At 40.1% G+C, this 21,327-nt stretch overlaps 3 protein-coding genes across 5 annotated transcripts in view; 1 reads left to right on the top strand and 2 right to left on the bottom strand.

The window, feature by feature from the left end:
• Positions 1 to 21,327, top strand: part of LOC138031147 (uncharacterized) — a 317,245-nt gene that overhangs the window by 40,579 nt on the left and 255,339 nt on the right. The window lies entirely within an intron of this gene.
• On the bottom strand, positions 944 to 1,714 carry LOC138037629 (uncharacterized). The gene has a single exon (XM_068883530.1). The coding sequence runs from the start codon at positions 1,712 to 1,714 to the stop codon at positions 944 to 946; it is 771 nt and encodes a 256-aa protein (XP_068739631.1).
• LOC138038179 (small RNA 2'-O-methyltransferase-like) lies at positions 3,700 to 16,633 on the bottom strand. 3 transcript variants are annotated; one of them, XM_068884004.1, is made up of 4 exons: positions 16,283 to 16,633; positions 13,513 to 13,708; positions 11,967 to 12,027; positions 3,700 to 4,042 (listed from the first exon to the last, which is right to left on the bottom strand). In XM_068884004.1, the coding sequence occupies exons 1-4, from the start codon at positions 16,487 to 16,489 to the stop codon at positions 3,919 to 3,921; spliced, it is 588 nt and encodes a 195-aa protein (XP_068740105.1). In that variant the 5' UTR covers positions 16,490 to 16,633; the 3' UTR covers positions 3,700 to 3,918. The 3 variants fall into 3 exon arrangements, with proteins under 3 accessions (XP_068740105.1, XP_068740104.1, XP_068740106.1); XM_068884005.1 differs by lacking the exon at positions 3,700 to 4,042 and adding an exon at positions 13,270 to 13,406 and having other exon boundaries at positions 11,926 to 12,027; XM_068884003.1 differs by lacking the exon at positions 11,967 to 12,027.

Genomic DNA, 21,327 nt, shown 5'->3' with positions numbered 1-21,327 from the left:
CGATAATCAAAGAGAAGGACACGCACAGAAGCACCGTTACCATCCGTTGCTTCGAGCCACTTATGAATCATACTAATGAGTGCCAACACGGTTGAAGAACCAGATATGGTACCAAACTGGTTGGAGTCAACTAGGCTCTCTCTAGGGCAGGTTTTATGTAATCAGAAACAATAAAGTCCTCAGATATTTTCGAGAGGGTAGACGTGAGAGAGATTGGACGCAGTTCCTTTTTTGGGTCGGTGACTTGCTTCACCTTGGGCAGGGGGATGACATCTGCAATTTTCCACATTGAGGGTAGTTTTTGCTCACTGTATGAGGCGTCAGGATGTTTTGAACGAGGAGTAACTAGGATTTCGGCGTACTCCTTTAACACCCAGTTGGAAAGGCCATCCGGGCAGAAAGCTTTATGCTTATTCAGGTGAAGCAGGTTGTTGTACACTCTTTGCACGGACACCTCTAGGAACTCTGGATTCTCTTCTAGGGGCAATTGTAGGGCCTCACGCTCGCTGTCGATGGGCTCGTAAGGTTGAAGTGGCTCCAGTAATGCATGGTTGATGGAATTAGCAACTTCTGTTGGAGACAAGTTGTTATACTCAGGAACATTGAGGGAGGAAAATAGTGACGAATTTTGCTTTTTTGATCCACTGAGCTTATTCACTTCGCTCCACCACTGGCGCGGGTTGACACACCTTTAAGATCTTTCACCTTAGAAGTGTAATACTTTGCTTTACACCGTTTCCTTTCTTATTTACTGCATTACGATAGTACTTGTACATCAGGCCTGATTTATTGGCGTGAAATGCTTGCTGGCGCTTGCGTATTAGCTCCTTCAGCTTGACCGACATCCAAGGGGCGTCCTTTGGGTAGACTTGGATCATTCTCTCAGGCATGATATTACTCATGCCGATTTCAATCACTTCGTTAAAGACCCTGGAGTTTTTCCTCACAGGTAGGCTGACTGATGACAACAGACCAATTGATTGATACTACTAAAGTACCGACCAAGGCACATCTTATTGCTGTCTCTAATGTCCCTGATGGTAATGGACTTCCGAGTGTGTTGATTGGGTACTCTCTTCCTTGGCTGGACGATAACTGTACAATGGTCTGAAAGGCCAAAGGGTGGAAAACATTCTGGAGTCGAGAAATGGTCGCCCAAGTTGGTTAAAACCAGGTCAAGCGTTGCATCGCCTCTTGTTGGAAATTTCACAAGTTGTTTCAGTTTGAAATGACGCTGCAAGCGACCAGTATTCAAGCGGTTAAAATCGCCAGCAATAATTAGCCCGCAGTTAGGAAACATGGCTTCTGCTGCTGTCAAACTGTCAAATAGATGATTGAGTAGCTTCTGACCATCGGACTCCACCGGGCTTGTCCGGCCGGGGTAGTAAACAACAGCTAAAATCACGCACGAAAAACCGCGAGGAGATCTTGAGGGCATCAGTTTAACCCAAATAATTTCATGGTCGATGCAGCATGTTAAGGTTTCCGCAAGTTCGTATTTTATGTCCTCTTTGATATACACACACACTCCTCCGTGGTCGAATGTAGAGCGGTCTTTCCGCATGATATTGTAGCCCTCAATGTTTACAACCGAGTCGCTAATGTGTTCTTTAAGCCAAGACTCCACAATACATCCGATTTGGACATTTTGCCGTAGAAGAAGTTCTCGGACCTCACTCAGCTTTGGTGTCAGAGACATAGGATTGGACAGCATAATCGATGGAACAAAAATGAGAGCCGACCGCGGGTTGGACTTGGTGTTTCTTTGCTGGAATAGGATTTATTTGAACTCTTGAGATGGAAATCCCTAGTCTCTCAAAGGCAAATTGAAAGAGCAACAATGGTATTTAAGTCCCTAAAGGGACTAGCACCTGAGTATCTCTGCTCGAAATTTGTCCATCGCGATTCTGGTAATTGTTTGAGAGGCTCTGTGAATAAGGTAAATGTTCCGCAACCGCGCACAAAATACTACAGAAAACAGCTTTAGCTACAGTGGCGCAGTTTTGTGGAACAGTTTGCCCATTAGAACTAAGGAAAGCAGCGTCCCTCAGTCAATTCAAATGACTGATTAAAGAGGTTATCTAAGCCATTATTCTAAACACGGCATTCATGGAAAGCAGCTTTTATTGTATGATATTGAGTAAGATAGTTAATGTAGTTTACATAGTTTTATCTATAGTTGGTTTTAAATTTTTAATTGTACATATGATTTTTATTGCTGATGAATTGTACCGTGATTAAATAAAGATTAAATAAATAAATAAATAAATAAATAAATAAATGAATAATAAAAAAACACTCTATTCGAGATCAATTTCCACTCAAATCTAAGAGAAACCGGAACCCAAATAGGACAAAATAGGAAAACCTAAAAAGCACATCGGATAACAAAACCGAAAAACCGCTCATATTTTCTATAAAAACCGAAAAACCAAATGCTAAAAACGAACGAAAAATCCGCAAACCGCAATGAACACCAAAACCGAAAAAACCGAAGTCTTTTGGCACAAAAAACCCGAAAAACCGATCTAAAAATAGCCAAAACCGCAAAAAAAAAATCCCAATGTCCCCCTCAAAATAGGACAACCTCGCGAGGTATACCCACATTTTCGAAAAAATTTTTTTCCTGGAAATTTTCGTTCCATTTGACTTTCATCCCGAATTTCCGGAATTTTCGGTTGAATGGTTCGCTTTTCGGAAATTCAATGATTTCCGGATTTTCTGGAACTTTTCCAGGAAATTTCCGTACCATTTGTCCCCGTTTCGAAAATTTCGAACTGAAGCGCCCAGGTCACCTCACCTGTCACCTGTCACCTCCAGCTTCGTTGCCATTCAAAGGCCAGGTCACTAAGAAGTTCATTATCTGCTAAAATTTGGTTTTCACACTTTAATATACCATGGCCATGAACAAATCGAAGTCGCCTGTAATCGATTCGTGTACGACAGCTGATGGTTTGAAACTAAATTCCGTGGTACTCGCCGAGCACCTGATTCCTTCTAAGTTTGAAGACAGCAAGCTTGTCGCAAAGCCAGCGAACGAACTGCTCAAGTGTTTCGCAGATTCCTCCTTCAAAGATATGGTTCCTGCTTTGGGTTCAACGGAGGACGTTTATTCGCTCGGAAATTGTGGATTGTTTTCCGCCATTATCACAAGCTACAACAACCACTGGAAACTACGAACCTCTCCTGACGACTGGTGGTTCTGTGTTATTAAACGAGTCGCCTGCGCCATCGACAAAAAACGCTGAGAAAGAGTCCGTTCGCAAGATGTTCGTTGATCACGAAGGAAAGAAAACCATCGAGGTAGTAGTGCCCGACACAAGCATCTATACTGTCGACTACAGCTGGTTCTTTGATCAAATAGCGAAGGGAATACAAGAGAACGTGAAAGTACCAGAGTTCGTGGATGGAATGACGGCAGATTTCAGCACCACAACTGCAGTGCAAAAGATTGTTTCTCAGATTACATTGATGTATTCAGTTCAAAAGTATTTCCAATATAAGATGATGTTGCTTTGTGGAATCCCTGCAGTAGAGATGTTAGGCACCGAAGAGGACTGGAGCAAATTACAGTCCAAACTGAAGGTACTGCGGACACTGCTTGAACCCATTGAGAACGACCTTGGTTTGTCGTCAGAGTGGTGGGACCTTGTGGAAAAAGTGTTCCGTGAATTGCTGGCTACCTACCAAGGAAGACCAGATAAAGAATGGTGGAGTCATATTATCAGCTACCAAAAGAGGTTTGGGTCAGGTCCACGTGGTTACAGGGGCTGGATTACCGACTTTCTGGAAGGGACGAAAGACCTAATTGATATTGATGAGATGACGGCCGGCCTAGTTAGTGTGTTCCACTCATCCTCGAAGACCGTGTCCGTTGTGTGGAAGACAATGCCACACTTGCAGCAGGAATGCTCGGCTTCACTCTCCACACGGATGAAACCAAAGAGTTGTCTGTGCAGCCATTCCAAGGCTGGTGTCTCTTGCTGTCTGAAGACTCGCCATTTCGCAAGTAAGCCACATAAGACTTCCCAAACGGCGTAATCTAAAGAGCCGAAACAAATAGTTTGATAGTTGGAAGATTATGTTAATTAAGGCAGGTGATCGACTAATTAAAGATTTTTTTGGTTTGTGATTATGCAGGAAATGTAGATCTTAAAAAAAATGTTTTTGAAATCCAAAAAAAAAATTGGGGGAAACCCGCGCATTTTTCAAAGATAATTGATGAATAATATTTGTAAAAAAAGCTTTAAAATACAAAGCAATGTATGGCGTTCTTTCTCACTTCTTCTGACTAATTGAAGCTTAATATCTCTCAAAAATGCATGGTTACCCCCAATTTTCGTTTTGGAAACGAAGGACACTTACTAAGATCTACTTTTTTTCCGGATAGTTGGTTTTAAACCGCGCAAAAATATCCCTGTATTAGAAAGCATCACCGATAGGAAAAACCGAGTATCTCGAGAAGGCGCAGAAAGGGTATGCGCAATAACAATCGTAGGCACCGTCCTTAATGCAGCAGTGAATTCCAGCAGTGCCCATTTCCCCCCCCCCTCCCCCCCCTCGGGCATTAGCATTTTTTTTTTTTGAACAAACAGGCAAATTCCCTGGGCGGGGACACTTAAGCTGTCTTAATGCCCCGGGGTGGGGACGAAGAAAGAGGGCAAATGACCTGCCCCTGGGATCATCGCTTTCCAATACTTCTGCAGTTTTTTTTATTAATCAGTGAATAAAAGGGTCAACTGTTCAGTATTTTTAAATGCAACGGTATTAAAGACTTCAAGGACCTCAACAGTATGTGTTAGTTGATTCTGATTGTATTTATTTCTTTACATTTTGTTTTTAATTAAGGGTTTGCTAGAGGATAGCATGTCATTAAATATTTTCTTGTGTAAAAGCCATTTGTTTGAATATTTTAAGCTCCCAAGATCTGTCTTGAAGATCACATTAACTCCACTTTCATGAATTTAAAATTGCTAGGCTAGTTTTGAATGCGAAATAGTCATGTTCACGCAGTGTTCACGTCAGTGATTGTTTTTTGATAAACAAAATATAGTTCACCTTGCCGCTTATATTTATATGCTTACAAGTAATGAAGAAGTATCTAAAATTGGGAAAACACACCTTTAAAAACATCGACAAGTTTTTCTAGTCCCTGACAGACAAGCCAGTCTTTGACAAAGGCCTCGTCCTTCCCGATGAACTCATCCATGTGTTGAAAACACGTGTCAAATGTCTGGGGTCACCGCGGGTACGCTAATGCCCAGCCCCCCGGGCCACGATAAAATTGTGAATTCCCCACCCCTGGGACTGACAACATGGACAAATGCCCTGCAGTTGCCTTGGGGAGGAGGGGGGGATGGGCACCACTGGAATTGATTGATGCATAACTTGCACAAGTGCAGCTGAATAGTGACTGTAATAATAAGCCAAAGAAAAGAAACTTCAATAAACACTTGAACTCAAATAATTCAAGGCGTCTATTGTTTAGCAATATTTAGCAACTATTGAATTCGGCTTTCATAGGATATATGAAGAATTCTGCAGATCAAGGAGGGTTGTTACCCACTGAGGCCGAAAACCTGCAGCGGGTTGCGCTTTTGACGTCATTGGTTCAATATGACAAAACTTTTGATGTCATCGGTTCAATATGACAAAGTTCCTTCCAAATTTGGTCAACGGCAGCTGGTTATGGTGAATTATGCGCATGGTCTTAACCAATCAGAAATGGTGAAATATTTTGAATGACAACAGCAACTCGAATAAGCTCGGAGATGGTTTTCGTTTTCTTTTGCACTTGTTTTTTCTTTTAGTTTGTTTTTGCTTGTACTTCGGTACTCTGAATTTTGTGGAACACAAAGAAAAAACGTCTAAAATGTAACCGAAAAAGGAAGTTTTTGAATTGTGCGCACAGGCTGATGGAAGTGAAACTTCGCCTCCCATTTGGCCTTGAAGGTCTAATTTAAGTCCAAGTTCACTAAGCAATTAACCCAATCTGAAAAATATTTTAAGTACATGAACCTATATTAATTTAGCGACCACGTCCCTTAACGTGCCACTATGAAATTTTTACCTCTTGATCTTTTAAGTGTATCACAAAGAATTCTATGAAAGAATGAAAATGCGGTTTACCGTTTGCAAATATGTGCATTAGTTCCCGAGATATTTAAGTTTGAAAAATGCGTAAAATATGCAAATGAGATGACTGATGATGTCATGCACTCAACCCAATATTACATCATGTATATAAAGAGCTATCTTGGCCAATTTGCAGCGCAGACCATTGAAACTTCGTAGGCTAATAGTTTCTACAGAAAATGCACCTACGGCTATAAAACATTTTGTTCCCATGGCAACTTACTCTTTCCCAGTCCCCACCCACCACTTGATTTCAATTTGTAAGTGATTTTCAGCCCAAAAAACGTTAAACAAGGCCACAAACTCAAGCTAACATATTATTATATGCTTGTTGGATCATGTATATTAGGCACCATTTGCAAATATGAAAATGGAATGCCAAAGGTGGCCAGAAATTCCTTTAATATTGGGGAGTTCTGGAACCCAGGATGTTGCCATGGTAACAAAACTGTTAAGCTCAAATTGTGGAGCACATTTAGTAGAATCTTACTACAAAGAATCAAACATTTCTGATACAAATTGGCTGAGATACATGTATCCTTTTTCAACATATTTGACACCTGTATTTGATCAAAATTTGGTAGCCTGTTCCAGGCTCTCTGTCAGTGTGGACGATTGAAAAAGCAGGCAGGCGATGAGCGGGGGTCTGGTCCTTTTCACTCCCGGATCCCGCTCGCAGTTGAACCCGCTTGTCACCCGCTCGCTTTTTCGATCGTCCTCACTGATCGAGAGCCTGGAACAGGCTAAAAATTGGTTTAGTGTATGACGTCATCACTTGGCTAATTTGCATATTTTAAAAACTTGAATATCTCTGGAACAAAAAGAAATATTTGAAAATAGTAAACAGCATTTTTTTCTCTCATGCAGCCTACTTCTTTATGTTTTAAAATGGCTTCAATATAAAAGATGCAATTTTCGTCATAGTGGCACTTTTAGCAACCTCCCCTTTCCTCAAGGGGGTTTAACAGCAGAGCTATATCTCTCCCTGTCATATGGCACATAAGGAGTGGACATTCTCCTTCTATCCTTCCCTCCGAATTAATTCAGTTGTTTATACTAATAGACCCTCAGTGCGGCGTCATGCAATACAATGCAGCATTGTCATACAACACTACTCAAGAGCGTTCACTTTATTGAGGAATTAAGAAAAAGAATCTCGTTGTTTGCTCTAAATCGTTTATTTTTGTTTGGATACGATTCATTCCAACAAGATTATAAATGTAAACTACAAATACAAGAAAAGGTTATCGTATTGTTGAACACAAGAATAATTAACTCAGAGTACTCTGGAACTTATGTAACCAAAAGCAGAGGTCTATAGTTGATTTCTTATTAAACATGACTAAACCGTTAGGCTCTTGATCAAACAAGTAAGGTATATCAGCGCAGGGAAAGTTGTCTCGATTCTTGATTACTTTATTAATTTTCTTACTGGCACTGTACGAAATGCATGGAGACAAGAAAGGAGAACTTGTAATCTAACATTAAACCCAACACCATTGAGACCCATTTGGCCTTGAAGGTCAAATTTATAGTGCAATCTTTGTCTACATCAGAGGTCTTCCATATCCTCATTGGCATTCCAGTTGTGTTGTTCCAGAAAAAAATCTATACCCCTGCCATGAAAGGGATTTTTAGTTTGACCACCTCCCCCACCACTCCCACCCCAGGAGCAGATCTAATGGAAGAGTGCAGGGTGTACACACCTCCTCCTGAGATGACAGTCAGTTTTGCCATTCCTTAGTGGTGCACCCCTTCCTAAGAAAAATCATAGATCTGTGCCTGCCCCCAATCTCTCTGGAAATTCCAGTTTTGGTTCATCTTTTACCTTAAAATTTTGGTTTTTGGCACCCCACCTCTCTTTGACAATTTCCAGTAACTCTCTTGGGGTAAACAGGAATATTTTCTGGAAACCACACACCATGGAAGCATTTTGCCAAAATCACTCCCTTTCAAATCTGGCATTTCATCATTGAATTTCATATTTTAATTCTTAATCATGCTGGCTTGTTGTTCATACTTTTAAGTGAAAGCCAACAAAATTGGTTGTGACTAGAATGGATACTCCAAAATAAGGTGAGACACTTAAATTTGAATATTTTAAGAAAGAGCCGATACAACGTAGATTTGATTTTAGTGGTGTACTACTATATTTCGGCTGGCCAAACCAGCCTTCTTCAGGTACAATGAGAGTTAACATTGAATTGCTTTCTATGTACATATATATATAGTAAATGGATGCTGACGTAATACTGGGAAAAATGTGATAAAACATGGCAGTTACAACGAATTTGAATTCAAATACTAAGAGTCACGGAAAATAACGGAAATCACTCAAAATAATAAACTGAAATCTAATACATTTCTTCGCGGATATTAAGACTGTTGGGATCAATTGTCCTGCCTTTTGAAATCAAAGAAGCTTCCCTGGCCTTACGGATCAATTCTCTGTTAGAAAATATTTTTTTGATAGGAATTAATTGCATGTCCTTAGAGATGTTGTGGGGAGAGGAGAGGAAATGTTCTCCGACTGTAGTAGGTTTGGATTTGGTGTTAGGGTTATCTAAAGTGCGGCGGTGTTCATTAAAACGGTCTTTTAAACGTCGTTTAGTTTCTCCTATATACTGTAGATGGCATCTGTTGCATTGAATCATGTAGATAAGGTTTTTAGTTTCGCAAGTTATGTGGAAATCAATGGAGCGCGTTTCGCCAGTAGAGAAGAATTTGTAGTTGGTTAGTCGATGGAAAATGTAAGGACAGGTAGCGCAGTTTTTGCAACAGCGAAAGAACCGGAAGGAAGTGTGGGAATTAGAATGAGTTACATTGGGGGACAGTTTAGCTGTAACCAGCAGGTCTCCAAGGTTAGGGGAGCGCCTGAAAGCCACAAACAGGTAGATGGGTGCGACACCAATTTTTGCATCCATGGTCCCAACGACTGGTGATTTCACGCGCAATGTCGATACTACGGTTAAAAAAAAAGCTAACAAGTGCTGCTGACATCTTCAACATTAACGCAGCTGTTAAATAAATGAACTTCTTAGACATAAAGCGGAACATTCCAATTAACAGTCCCTTTGCGTATCTATGGCTAGTCAACCACATTCTCTATTCGGTTGTTGTCGCCTTTCTGGGTTATAAAGGATGGAAGAACTCAGGCATAGCAAATGACTGGCCAAGTAGAAAAACATCTAGTCAAAAGCTTAAGGACGCATTTGTTTTGAAAGCAAAGAAAATAAGAAAGGATCGAGATCTCAATTGCAGTCTCGGAAACCCCCATGACATGTTTGCTGACTGTGACTTGAGCCCGCTGCATCTACATGCAGTGCACTGCTTCACGATAATTCTGCTGTTGTTAAATGAGCCCACACAACATGAAGTGTCACATTTTGATTTGGTCTCTTAGTAACTGCCGTGCAGTTTCAACTCATGGCAGAGGTCTGTTTTCCCGTATTCATTAGTCCAGCGAGACGCGACAAAGAAAAGAGACCTCTGCTTGTAGGGAAGTAAAGATAACGAAGGAAGGAAAGAAGAACAGTTCTGGGAGAAAGAAATGTGGAAAACTTTTCTGTCGCATCTCCCGTCAACACTGGTAGAGAACAAAAAGTCTACCTTAGAATGCAAAAAGAGTTTTCTATCAGAAACAAAAGCAAGACAAGTCTAAGTCGCTGAATAGTCTCATGCAAGCAGACCCAGAAATTGTCTATTGAAGTTTTACGGAAATGATAAAGAAGACCCAGAAAAAACCAATCCGAGGATATAAGTTCCTGGAGGATCAGGGAAAACAAAGACGCCCTTTTCGTTTGAAAACATCACTGAGGCGAGTAGTTTCTGGAAGGCTCTATGGGAAGAGAGATCAGCCGCCCCAAATACAAATCCGGGCTGGTTGGAAGCAGTCAAGGAAGGGGAGTCTAAGGAGAGTTTTTGAGTTACGCGAAGAGCAGTGTGCAAACATGATCAAGAAAAAGCAAAACTGGAGTGCGCCAGGCTCAGACCGAATGGCAAACTTTTGGTGGAAAAAGGCCGAATGTCTTCACAAAGGGATTGCGACTAGCTTTGAAGTTATTGCTCGCGGAGAAAGGGATTATCCAGAGTGGTTCCCTGAGGAAAAACAACCCTGATTTCGAAACCAGTATGTTCTCCAGCGAGAATCAGAGACCAATTACATGCCTTAACACCCAGTATAAGTGGTTTACATCGCGTTGCTACGCCCTATGGATTTGCACTATGACAAACACAGGTTACTAGAGAGTGAGCAGTGAGGTGCCAGGACAAAATGCAGTCGGACTATGGGTAACCTGATAGATAAGAATTATGGTCTACTGACATAGTCGGAGTGCAAAGCGAAATACGAGCATGGCTTGGATCATTGTGTGAAAGGCATTCGATTCTGTCAGCCACCAGTGGTTGGTTGAGATGATGAGGCTACATAAACTCCCAGCATGGATGTGTGAAACGGTTGGTAGGTTATGTAAGAGTTGGAATAATGATTTACAGCAATGACCAAGGAAGGTTGCAAGACTTCCGACATCATCCACTTTAATAATAAAGGGCTACCCCAAGCTCACGCCCCGAGCCTGAGGCTTTCCATGCTTTGTATCAACCGTACACTGTATAGTGTGGACGTTGAAAGCTTCCGACAGGAGGGTACAGGATGTTAAGACCTGTTGTGGGCAAGATTAAGCACTTGCTCTATATTGGTGACTTGAAAATCTTCTCATCTTCACAGAGCAAGCTAGATAGAATGATGAAGGCAACCAAAAGAGCCATGGAAGATATCGGGCTAGTATGGAATGAGAAAAAATGCTCTGTAGTTCATGTCAGTGCAGTTTACTAAGCAGTGATCAAGGTGACACAGTAAGGGACACTCACGTTATAAAGGCCCTAAAAGAGGAGAGAGTTACAAATTTCTAGGAGTGCTTAGTAGTGGTTGAGAACACAAAGCAGGAAGATGAGCTGGTGCTGTATGGAGCATCTAAAGTATATCTTCAAAGGCTATCTGTTATCTGGACCACTTGTCCGTTGGATTATCACAAAAGTGATTGCTTCTAACCAGTACCAATCCTGGCGTACACTATGCCGACGCAAACATGGCCTCTTTCCGAATTACAGCAACTGGATAGAGAAACAAGGAAGGTAATCAAAGAAAGCAGTGGCAGCCATCTATCAGCTTCTATGGAGCTTCTTTACCTCCCCAGAACATTTGGAGGTAGAGGCCTGAGGTCTGTTGAGTCTGAGTACAAGGTCACTAAAGTGAAGGTCGCTGTCAAGCTCTTCTCGAACCAAGATGATACTATGTCCATGGTTTGACGTTTGAAGAGAATTGTGTTCAAAAGGGAACACAAACCTCTCAAAAAGAATGCAACGAAATATGCAGCCAAGATGGGCATTAAGTCTAGAGGTCACATACCCTGACCCAGAGATTTACAAGGAGTAGGAGAGATGATCAAGGTAGGCAGTCGGGAAGGCCTACGAATGGCGGAAGAAAGAACAGAGTAAGAGAGAACAGGCGATACGAGACCAGCACTGGCAAGAGAAGTTCTTGGTAGGCGGATGAAGACCTGGCAAATAATTGGTTTTAAAGGAGGCTTGCCCCCACGCATACTATCGTGGGCACCTTTGAGCTATACAACCAACTACTTCCAACAAAGCTGTACCACCAAAACAAAACAGGAACAATTACTACAATGGATGTCAGTCCATCCCACTCCCATCAATTCAGACAATTGCTAATAGTAAATACTGTAAGAGGTGTTTGATTGACACAATGAGCCAGTATAGGGACAAAGAAAATGGGTCATGTAAAGAATTATACATTGTAAATGATAACATACAGCTCAATGCAAGCAATCACATCAAAATCAACAAATCTCTCATCTGCTTCAGCGACTGAACCTAAAAAACAAATACAAAAGAAAAATAACTACACCAAAATCTTTGAAAGTGACCACCAGAACCTTGTAATTCTATCTTCCCACTTTTAATTAAACTAGCTATTTTAATTTGTAATGTTTTACATTTTAGCCTTTTACATGTTCTAATAATATTGAGACCATAAAAAGCTATAATAGTTTAAAACGCCAAGTCTTCAACCACGTGTTTGCTGTATCTAAGGGAGGAAAATTATGGCTTGAAAAATCATATAATTCTATATAAAAAATTAGCATGTATTAATTAATCCTATGATCTTACTTGGAAACAGCATTTTACAAAAATTGTCAACTACTGTCTATTTAAAACAGGTAGTTCATCTGCTTAAGTCCATAATTACCAGTGATTTTATCTTGTCAATGACTGCATTATTTCTTTATCATGAACATAACTTCAAAGGAATTAGTTTTATCTGATTTAAACTAAAACCATAAAAGCACCTTGACTGATGGTACCTTTTGAACTCATTCAATAAAATTTTGAAAAATTACCGTAAACCACAACATTATGTAACCCAAATGTTTCCTGAGAGATACATGTAAATTATGCAGATACTGACCAGTTGGCGGAGTCATCATTAGTTAGTTTTAGACAAAACAACCTTCTTTGCACTTGATTGATTTTTGAAAAGTCTTTGCATTATTAGTTCTCTAAACACAACTCTGCCTTTGATTTTAAAATTAATGAAAAGTAGCAATAAATCTGACTTTACTTTCATTATCGTGTTTTAAAACATAAGACTTATACATGTAAGGTTGCCATAAGCTTCTGTGCAACAGTTTCAGTGTTTTGCTACATGTTTTGTATATTGAGACATAATTCAGGAGGAATTCAAGCAATATTGTTTGAACGTTTGTCCACAGCAATATTGTGAGCAAGTTTCAAGGAATATTACATGTACATTAGTTGAAGAGCATCGCAGTTAAGCAGCAACTTCAGCATTTGTGAAGAAGGCCTGAAAAGTTACCCAGGCTTGAACAGGCCTCAAATCCATGCCAGCCCCATTCTACATCTAGCCTGACTGGATATTTTTCAGGCATTTTTCAAAACTGCTTTAAAGTTACTAGTTGTTATGCTCAAACTGCAAAGTAACTTCTCTTGATGATAAAAGTGTGACAATAACTTCAAACTACATCGCAAATAAATTTTACAGACTCCTGATTACAAATCCTTTTATTCGCGGAAAGAAAAACATAAATGACTCACCATGATGCAAAAAATCACTGGGTAGGGTTGTAACACTACAAGTTCAGCCTCACAGGGGGTCATGACGATCTCCCAAATTGGGCTCAAGCTCGAACACTGTTTAACTGTGATGACCTTCAACTCATGCATTTCATTTTCTGCAAATTAATTATCTGAATAATTTCATAATTCTATCAATCATTTGTGGAAATAATATCATATTCTCGATGTTGTTCTCAAGTGTGCAAAAAGCTCAGTAAATACCTTGATACAAGGAGACTTTGAACGGATGACTGCGTGGTCTCAGATAATCTGATATCAGAGGTTTTATACGGAATTCATTCCTCTCTAAAAGTTCCCTATCAATATCCACACCCACCACCTCTTCCAAGTGAGTCAACTGCTCTTGACTTGTTAAAACTTTCACGAGTTTTGCCTCAGCGCACCCAAAGTCAAGTACCTGAAGACGATAATGGTTTAAAAAGATTATTATGAATAATTATTGAAAGGCCGAAGTAATCCTTGGTTGGTGAAGTGCTGCACAGGCATTGCAGACTGTCATGAGTTCGAATCCCGCTGAAGCCAGCTGAACTTTCAGATGTCTAATTACCGGTAGATAACAGACAATTGCTGAAATTATCCCTTTCTTCTATTACCTGCACTTCAAATATACAATTGTAAACATTTAATTCACGAATTCATTATTACGTATTATTAACTAGCAAGTGAGTATTTTCAATAACCAGCTCCTGTTCCAGTTGGTGACCACAGCAATGACCTCCTGTTCCAACTGGGTGACCACAACGATAAAAAAATGAATAAATTTAAAATAATTTAATGTTGTTGTTCCTTTCACAAAGGAAAGGTTTGTTATATTAGATAACAGAGACCTTAAGCAATGTACGATGACGGCTACGAGAATGCTGTCTAAAAATATTATTTCCTGTTACTGTGATAATTTTGCGATTACTCCACATCCCTCGGCATGGAAAATGTGAGCCCACATCCCAAGAATAAAATTGGTGAATCATCACAGTGTGGAAAATTAGAGAGAAAATTCATTGTGAGGTGCTTTAGTCCTCCATGTACATGACCCGAAATTTGATCATTTCAAGTCGTTGTCAAGACGAGAACCGCAAAAAAATGTATCAAAATGTAAAATACACGTGCAGGGCATGCAAAACTATTGTTTTTGCTAATTAAATCTATTGTTTTGTGTGCTTAACGCTCCCTACTGGTCTCGCACCAACCACATTATTTAAAATAAGAAAAACTCAGAACCCTATTCTTTGAAGATGCTAAGTGGATTTTTAATCCTTTCTCTCCTAAAAGTAATACTACAGTGTATTTTGCTCTAACAGCAGGCGATTTTACTTGCCAATGGGGCTGCTTCAGGGATGAACGGGTTAACAACATCTTGGTGACCAGTCAAAGACTTTGTCTCCTTTAACCCTTTTAGTCCTGAGACTAAATTGCAGATGATTTTACTCATAAATGGGAGCAACTTCAAGGATGAATGGAGGTCTGGTAGATTAGTTAACAGTTTCGTTACTAACCCTATTCTTTCAAATAAAAAACTCTGTGAACACTAACCCTTTTGAAGATAAAAGTGGATTGTTAAGCAATAGTTAGTTAGGGTCATAATTTATATAGATGAAAGAGACCAGTGATCCTCGCACTTATCTTAATCTAAACAACGGTAGTGGCTTCATACCGCTCAGTTGGTGATAAGAGCATTAGATTTACACAGACATCCCAGACGTCATGGGTTTGAATCCCATTCAAGCCATCTGAATTTTAAAGGTGTCTGTAAAGACAATTGCTTTAATTGTTTAGATTAGGCAAAAAGATCACTTCTGTCTTTCATTTATACCCCCGTGCTTCAAAAATATACACTTCATTTCATTTGTTGAGTCCTAATCACAGTTGTAGCAATTGAACCCAACAAACTGACCTGCTTTCAACTGAGTAACTTCATGGCTCAGTTGGTAGAGCATTACCCTGACATCACAGAGGTCATGGGTTCGAATCCCATTCAGGCCACCTAAATTTTTCAGGTGTCTGTAAGAGACTAACATCTTAACCATTTAAGCAATTCTTATCAAAAAAGATTTGGTAATGCAAAGACAGGCAAAAATTAACGATAAAAACCGACGGTTCAGTTCGGCGAAGTCCCAAAAGATCTACTGAGGTGTTTTAGCTTTCTGAAAAAGTGTAGAAATAAGTTCGATTGTTTGGTGAATGAAATGCTTCTCATCAGAGACCTAAAACCCACTCTGAACATGCAAAGCGATTCAATTCGCGCAAAAGTATTTATATAATTAGCTTCAAACACTGTATGCTAATTTCTTGTTACACCTCGCCGCAAACTTTGTAATTTTTATTTCTCCTTGACAATGGCGTCATGAAGACACCGAAACGTCGGTTTTTATCGTTAATTTTTGCTTGTATTTAAGCAATTAGAGCTTAAAAATTTAATGATTAGATAAGTGCAAGGATCACTTCTTTCTTCGTCTTATCATAAATTGCTGCTGAAATAACAAAATGCAGGAATATTTTAAGACCATGAGAGTTGGTATGTCCCAGCTAATAAGTACCCAGTGTGACAGGTAAGCTGTAGTCGGTAACTTCAACAGTCAAAAATTCCCACAAGGAAAAATGAAGATACTGTACACTGCATCTACTACAGGATGCATACCACTGTATCTTCAATATAGGGAAGATATCGTTGATGTCACCGATTGTCATTAATGTGCCAACCAAAGCCTCATTGGTTGTCGCGACAAAAGGTCTTTAGCTCCTGTGGTTGGTAAATTTGAATATTAACAAATTAAAGCAATGTTTGTAGCTCAGTGGTGATCTAACCCGAAGGTCGTGGGTTCAATTCCCACCCTGATCAGAGTTTTTCTCTGTCCTTGTGTGGGCCCATTTCCATTAGTAGGGCTAATGGTTCATATGGGGGTAGAAAACCAGCACTTCACACTACACTCTAACCAGTTAAGTTTGCAAACAGATATCTTCCCTCTCCGGATACCTTTTTCGCTTGGTGTTTCTTTACAAGCTCACAAACGGCAGCGTATCTTCGACGGTAAACTGGGGGATCAAATTTCGGACCTTGGAATGCTTCCTCAGCCTCTGTCCGATGTCCGTGTTCAAATTGTTTCTCCAATTCACTTTTAGTTTCACTTTCATGTTTAAGCCCAGCAGAAAAGTTGCCACTTGTGGCCTCCAGAGCATTCATTGCTTCACATTGCTTACCACATTTTGAAGTTTCAAAGCTTCACTTTAACTTACATAAAACAGGAAGTTTTCAGTTGAAGTCACAGAAAAGTTGAAAGATGACTCGATAACTTTTCAGTATTTCAAACACCTTGCCGCCACTTTCCCTTTTGGCGGGAGGTACTTCATGTCAAGCCATCACATAGTTGTCCACCCATCATATAGTACATGTAGTAGCCGGAGTACATGTAGTAGCCGCAGTACGTGAAGTAGCTACAGATGGTAGTAGGTGTAGTAGCTGTAGTACGTATAGTAGCAGTAGTAAGTGTAGTAGGTATAGTAGCTGTAGTACGTGTGGTAGATGTAGTAAGTGTAGTACCTGTAGTAGCTGTAGTAGTTGTAGTAAGTGTAGCTGCTGTAGTAGATGTAGTAGCTGTAGCAGGTGTATTACCTGTAATAGGTGTAGTACCTGCAGTAGCTGTGGTACCTGTAGTGCGTGTAGTTGTTTTAGTACGTGTAGTAGCTGTAGCAGGTGTAGTAGCTGTAGTAGCTGTAGTACGTGTAGTAACTGTAATAGGTGTAGTAGCCGTAGAACGTGTAGTAGCTGTAGTACGTGTAGCAGCTGTAGTCCGTGTAGTAGCTGTAGTTTCCTGTAGTAGCTGTAGTACGTGTAGTATTATTTGGGACAAATTATGTAGATATAACCACGCAAAGTAACCATGGACTACGCATGTCCACTCTGCCGTCACACGAGTCACGCCCGGTGAGGAAGTGCACTGCTCGGAATATATGCGAATCATGGCGGAGCTATTGTAGCACCCGACTTTAAAAGGAGACTACGAACAAAATGATACATGAAATGAATCATATATTGAACTGCGGTGAGCATAGAAAATCAGGTGAGGCTATGATCCTCTCAGTTATGAACACAATTTTAGCAATTGCTTAGAGAAGCCTCAAAAATCCAGGACTTCAACAGGTTTGAACCCGTGACCTCGCAATATGCCGGTGCGACGCTCTAACTAATTGAACTCTGAAGACACTGATGTTAGCAGCTGGTAATTTGTGGTTTTAAATGTTCCAATGATGAATGATCAACGAACGATATGATTTTTGAAATGAATCATATATTAAACTGCGGATATCATGAAATCAAGTGAGCTATGATCCTCGTCTGGATCCTCGCAATTTTAGAAATTGCGTAGAGAAGGCGGCAATGCTCTACCAACTAAGCTATGAAGCCTTAAAGTTGGGAGCAGGTCAATTTGTTAGGGTCATGTGTTCTCGTGAAAGGAATGAATGAAAGAAATGTAGAACTTTAAAGTCGGGCTATATACGAAAATGAGAAATGATCTTCGCACTTTACTGGACAATTTTGCATCACGTGAATTTGTTTTATATTAGCCCACGCCACCTTGAGCTTGTAGAATGCCATGGTCAAGATGTGCCCATAATTTGGGTATACAATAACCATGTTCCACTATTAACGTTTTAAAATTAAAATTAAAATCACCGTGTAATTTCCACGAGGAATAAAAGGCTTCCGCCGTCATTGTGTGCCATGGTTAACATATGCCCATTCTTAATTTTGTAGAATGCCACGGTTGATATGCCCATAATTTGGGTACACGATAACAATGTTGCTCTATTAACTTTTTTTTTATTAAAATAGCCGTGTAATTTGGACGAGGAATAAAGAGCTTCTTCCCATCTCGTGGATTTGTTTTCTATTAGCCCATTTCTCCATGGCAGTTACATGATGATGAAGGAAACTGTCTCAGTTAAATTTGTAGAATGCTATGGTTAACATATGCCCATAATTTGGGTATACGATAATCATGTTGCTCTATTCACGTTTTTTATTAAAATCACCGTGTACTTTGGACAAGGAATAAAGAGCCTCTTCCCATCTAGTGGTTTTTTTTTTTATATTAGCCTCCTTCTCCATGTAGGGCAACCGTCTTAAGTTTATAAAATGCCATGGTTAACATGTGCCTACAATTTAGGCATACGATAACCATGATGCTATACTAACACTTTTTATTTAAAACACTAAGTAATTTGTTCAAAAAATAGGAATATATACTCTTGCCATCTCGTGGATTTGTTTTATCGTAGCCCACTTTTTCGTGTAGTTTCGTTACTGTATTAGGTTTGTTCCATGCGACGGTTAACATATCATATGTCCATAATTTGGGTTACGATTTTCCTTGTTGGTTTGTCTTCGACTTGTCAATTTCTTCACCTCTAACAGTTGTAGAATTACTTTGAATGATGAAACTTCGGAATCACAATTCATGGCTAACGCACTTCAGAGCAAGGCTCAAGCAACTGTTGACCAAGTACAGAGTACATTTTTGCACCTAAAATGCGATAAAAGAAGCGAAGTACAGTATTTACTCGAACAAGCGCCGCCCTCGAATAACCGCCGCATTTGGAACAAAAAATCAGATATGTTTTAGCCCCGAATAAGCGCCGCGGACCCAATGCGGTGCTTATTCGAGGAATTTCGTCAAATTAAAGAAGCACTAGAAAGTAACTCTAACACAGCTTCGGGAATTTCTTTGCGTGAAAACCGATATTCTTCAGTTGATTGTATTTCTCTGCTCGTCCATTGAGTAAAATGCCGTAAGAGTCAAATGGTGACTATCAAAAGACTATGTACTTATTGACGGAGTGGGAGGGCCAGACGGGAAAATATTTGGCCCTAAAAAGCGACGAAAACCCATAAAATTGAATCGCGCGGAGCAGTACGTGTTCCTAGTAGAGCCGTACGGGTTTTTGCGGCCCTGCTCGTGCTAATGCGTACGGCCCTCATATGGGCATTTTCCCAATAGTTTTTCAATGAGAGCGCGCGTGGGGCCGTACGGGCCATATGATAAGTTTCTGTTAATCTCCGTACATAAATATTTGTGTGGCGTCCATGATTTGTAAAGAAGCGCCTTCCTCAAATAAGCGCTGCCCTCAAATAAGCGCTGCCCTCAAATAAGCGCTGCCCTCGAATAAGCGCCTCACTTTAGGCGTGAAAAATGAAATAAGTTCCGGGGCGCTTATTCAAGCAATTACAGAAACTTTTTTTTTTTTAACTTGGTCCGCGATCCTTTAAGACCGGGCCTCGGGTTGTAATGGAGCAACAAGCTTAGCAAGGCACTACATTGTACAAAAATGCTTAGAGTTTTAATAAATATTAACTTTAGTTGGAACGACCATATTAAGAAACATGTTAAAAGAGCAGCTCGAAAACTTTCTTTCACTTTCATATTAACTAAGCCTGCGCAGGTTTCGTGTTACAAACTTGTAGTCCATTCTCGTCCCTGGAGTCCTTTGGTCGGCGCCAGGAACAAAGACTTTGGCTACAGCCAAAGCAGGAAGTGTTTGGTTCCATATTTCATGGTAGAATGAAATTGTATGTCGTTAGTGTTTCTTGCCAAATCCAAGAATCTGTCCAATAGAATCAGCCGAGTGTTTTTATGACCTTAAAGCCGTTTTCAGCCTACTGTACAAACACGTTCTGTTAAGAGAGCTTTTCCAAAGCTCACACTGTTTCTTGTAATTTTTCTTGCTATTATCGAACTTTTCCAATTATGGACACAAACCTAGTACAGTTTGCTCCACGAGTAGCACACCCGCGTGCACGAATGAACAAGATGGAAAGAAATTACTGACCGAGATAGAGCTTTTTTTGCATCCCAGCAAACCGGAAACTGAAATGTTTGAATCTGATTGGCTAATTGCGCGCCCCTGAACCGTCCAGCTTTTTACGATACCGACTAGGGTCAGAAATTTTCCTGCGCTAATCGCGGCAAGTTGAAATTGCTGCGAACGTTTTCAAACAAACCAATTCTTACCCATTTAAACAACTTCCCGAAATGACAAATACGCACGAAATATAATTTCCGTACGAAATGGATTCAGATGAGAGTAAACATAATAAAAAATAAATGTAGGAGATGCTAAGAAGCTCTTCGTTGCATGTCCTATTACCCAGTTATTTTGATAAAAAAGTTAATATAGCAGCGTGGTTATCGTATACCCAAATTAACCATACCATTCTACAAACTTAAGACCGTCGGTTTCCTTCATGGACAAGGAAGCTATTGTAAAAATAAATACGTGATGGGAAGAGGCTCTATATTCCTTGTCCAGAGTACAAGGGTTAGGGTTCGGATTAGGGTTAACAAAAAAGTTAATAGAGCAAGATGGTTACCGTATACCCAAATTATGCGCATATATTAACCATGGCATTGTACAAACTTAAGACGCGGTTTCCTACACGGACAAGGAGGCTAACATAAAGAAAACCACGAGATAGGAAATGACTCTTTATACCTTGTCCAAAGTACACGGTTATTTTAATAAAAAACGTTTATAGAGCAATATGGTTGTCGTATACCCAAATTATGGGCATATGTTTGACCATGTTAACCATTGCATTCTACAAACTTAAGACGAGATAGAAAATTGCCTGGTTAAGTGCGATGATCATTGGTCTTTTTTTCTATAGCCCGACTTCAAATATCTACATTTTGTTCATTTTGTCCTCTCAAGGGAACACATGAGCCTCACAAACTGACCTGCTCCCAACTGTAAGGCTTCATAGCTTAGTTCGTAGAGCATGGCACCGGCATCGCAGAGGTTATGGGTTTAAACGCCGTTGAAGTCCTGAATTTTTCAGGCTTCTCTATGCAATTTCTAAAATTGCGTTCATAAGTGCGAGGATAGTAGCTGTACTTGATTTCATATCCGCAGTTCAATAATTCATTTCATATATCATTTCGTTTGCAGTCTCCTCAAAGTCGGTTGCTAGTTCGGTAGCCTCGCAGCTCCTACAAGGTCTCACCTGATTGAAGACCACCCTTG

The sequence above is a fragment of the Montipora capricornis genome, chromosome 2, assembly GCF_036669925.1.
Source record: "Montipora capricornis isolate CH-2021 chromosome 2, ASM3666992v2, whole genome shotgun sequence".
In the NCBI taxonomy this organism is placed as follows: Eukaryota; Metazoa; Cnidaria; class Anthozoa; order Scleractinia; family Acroporidae; genus Montipora; species Montipora capricornis.
This window is presented reverse-complemented; position numbering and strand designations above follow the sequence as displayed.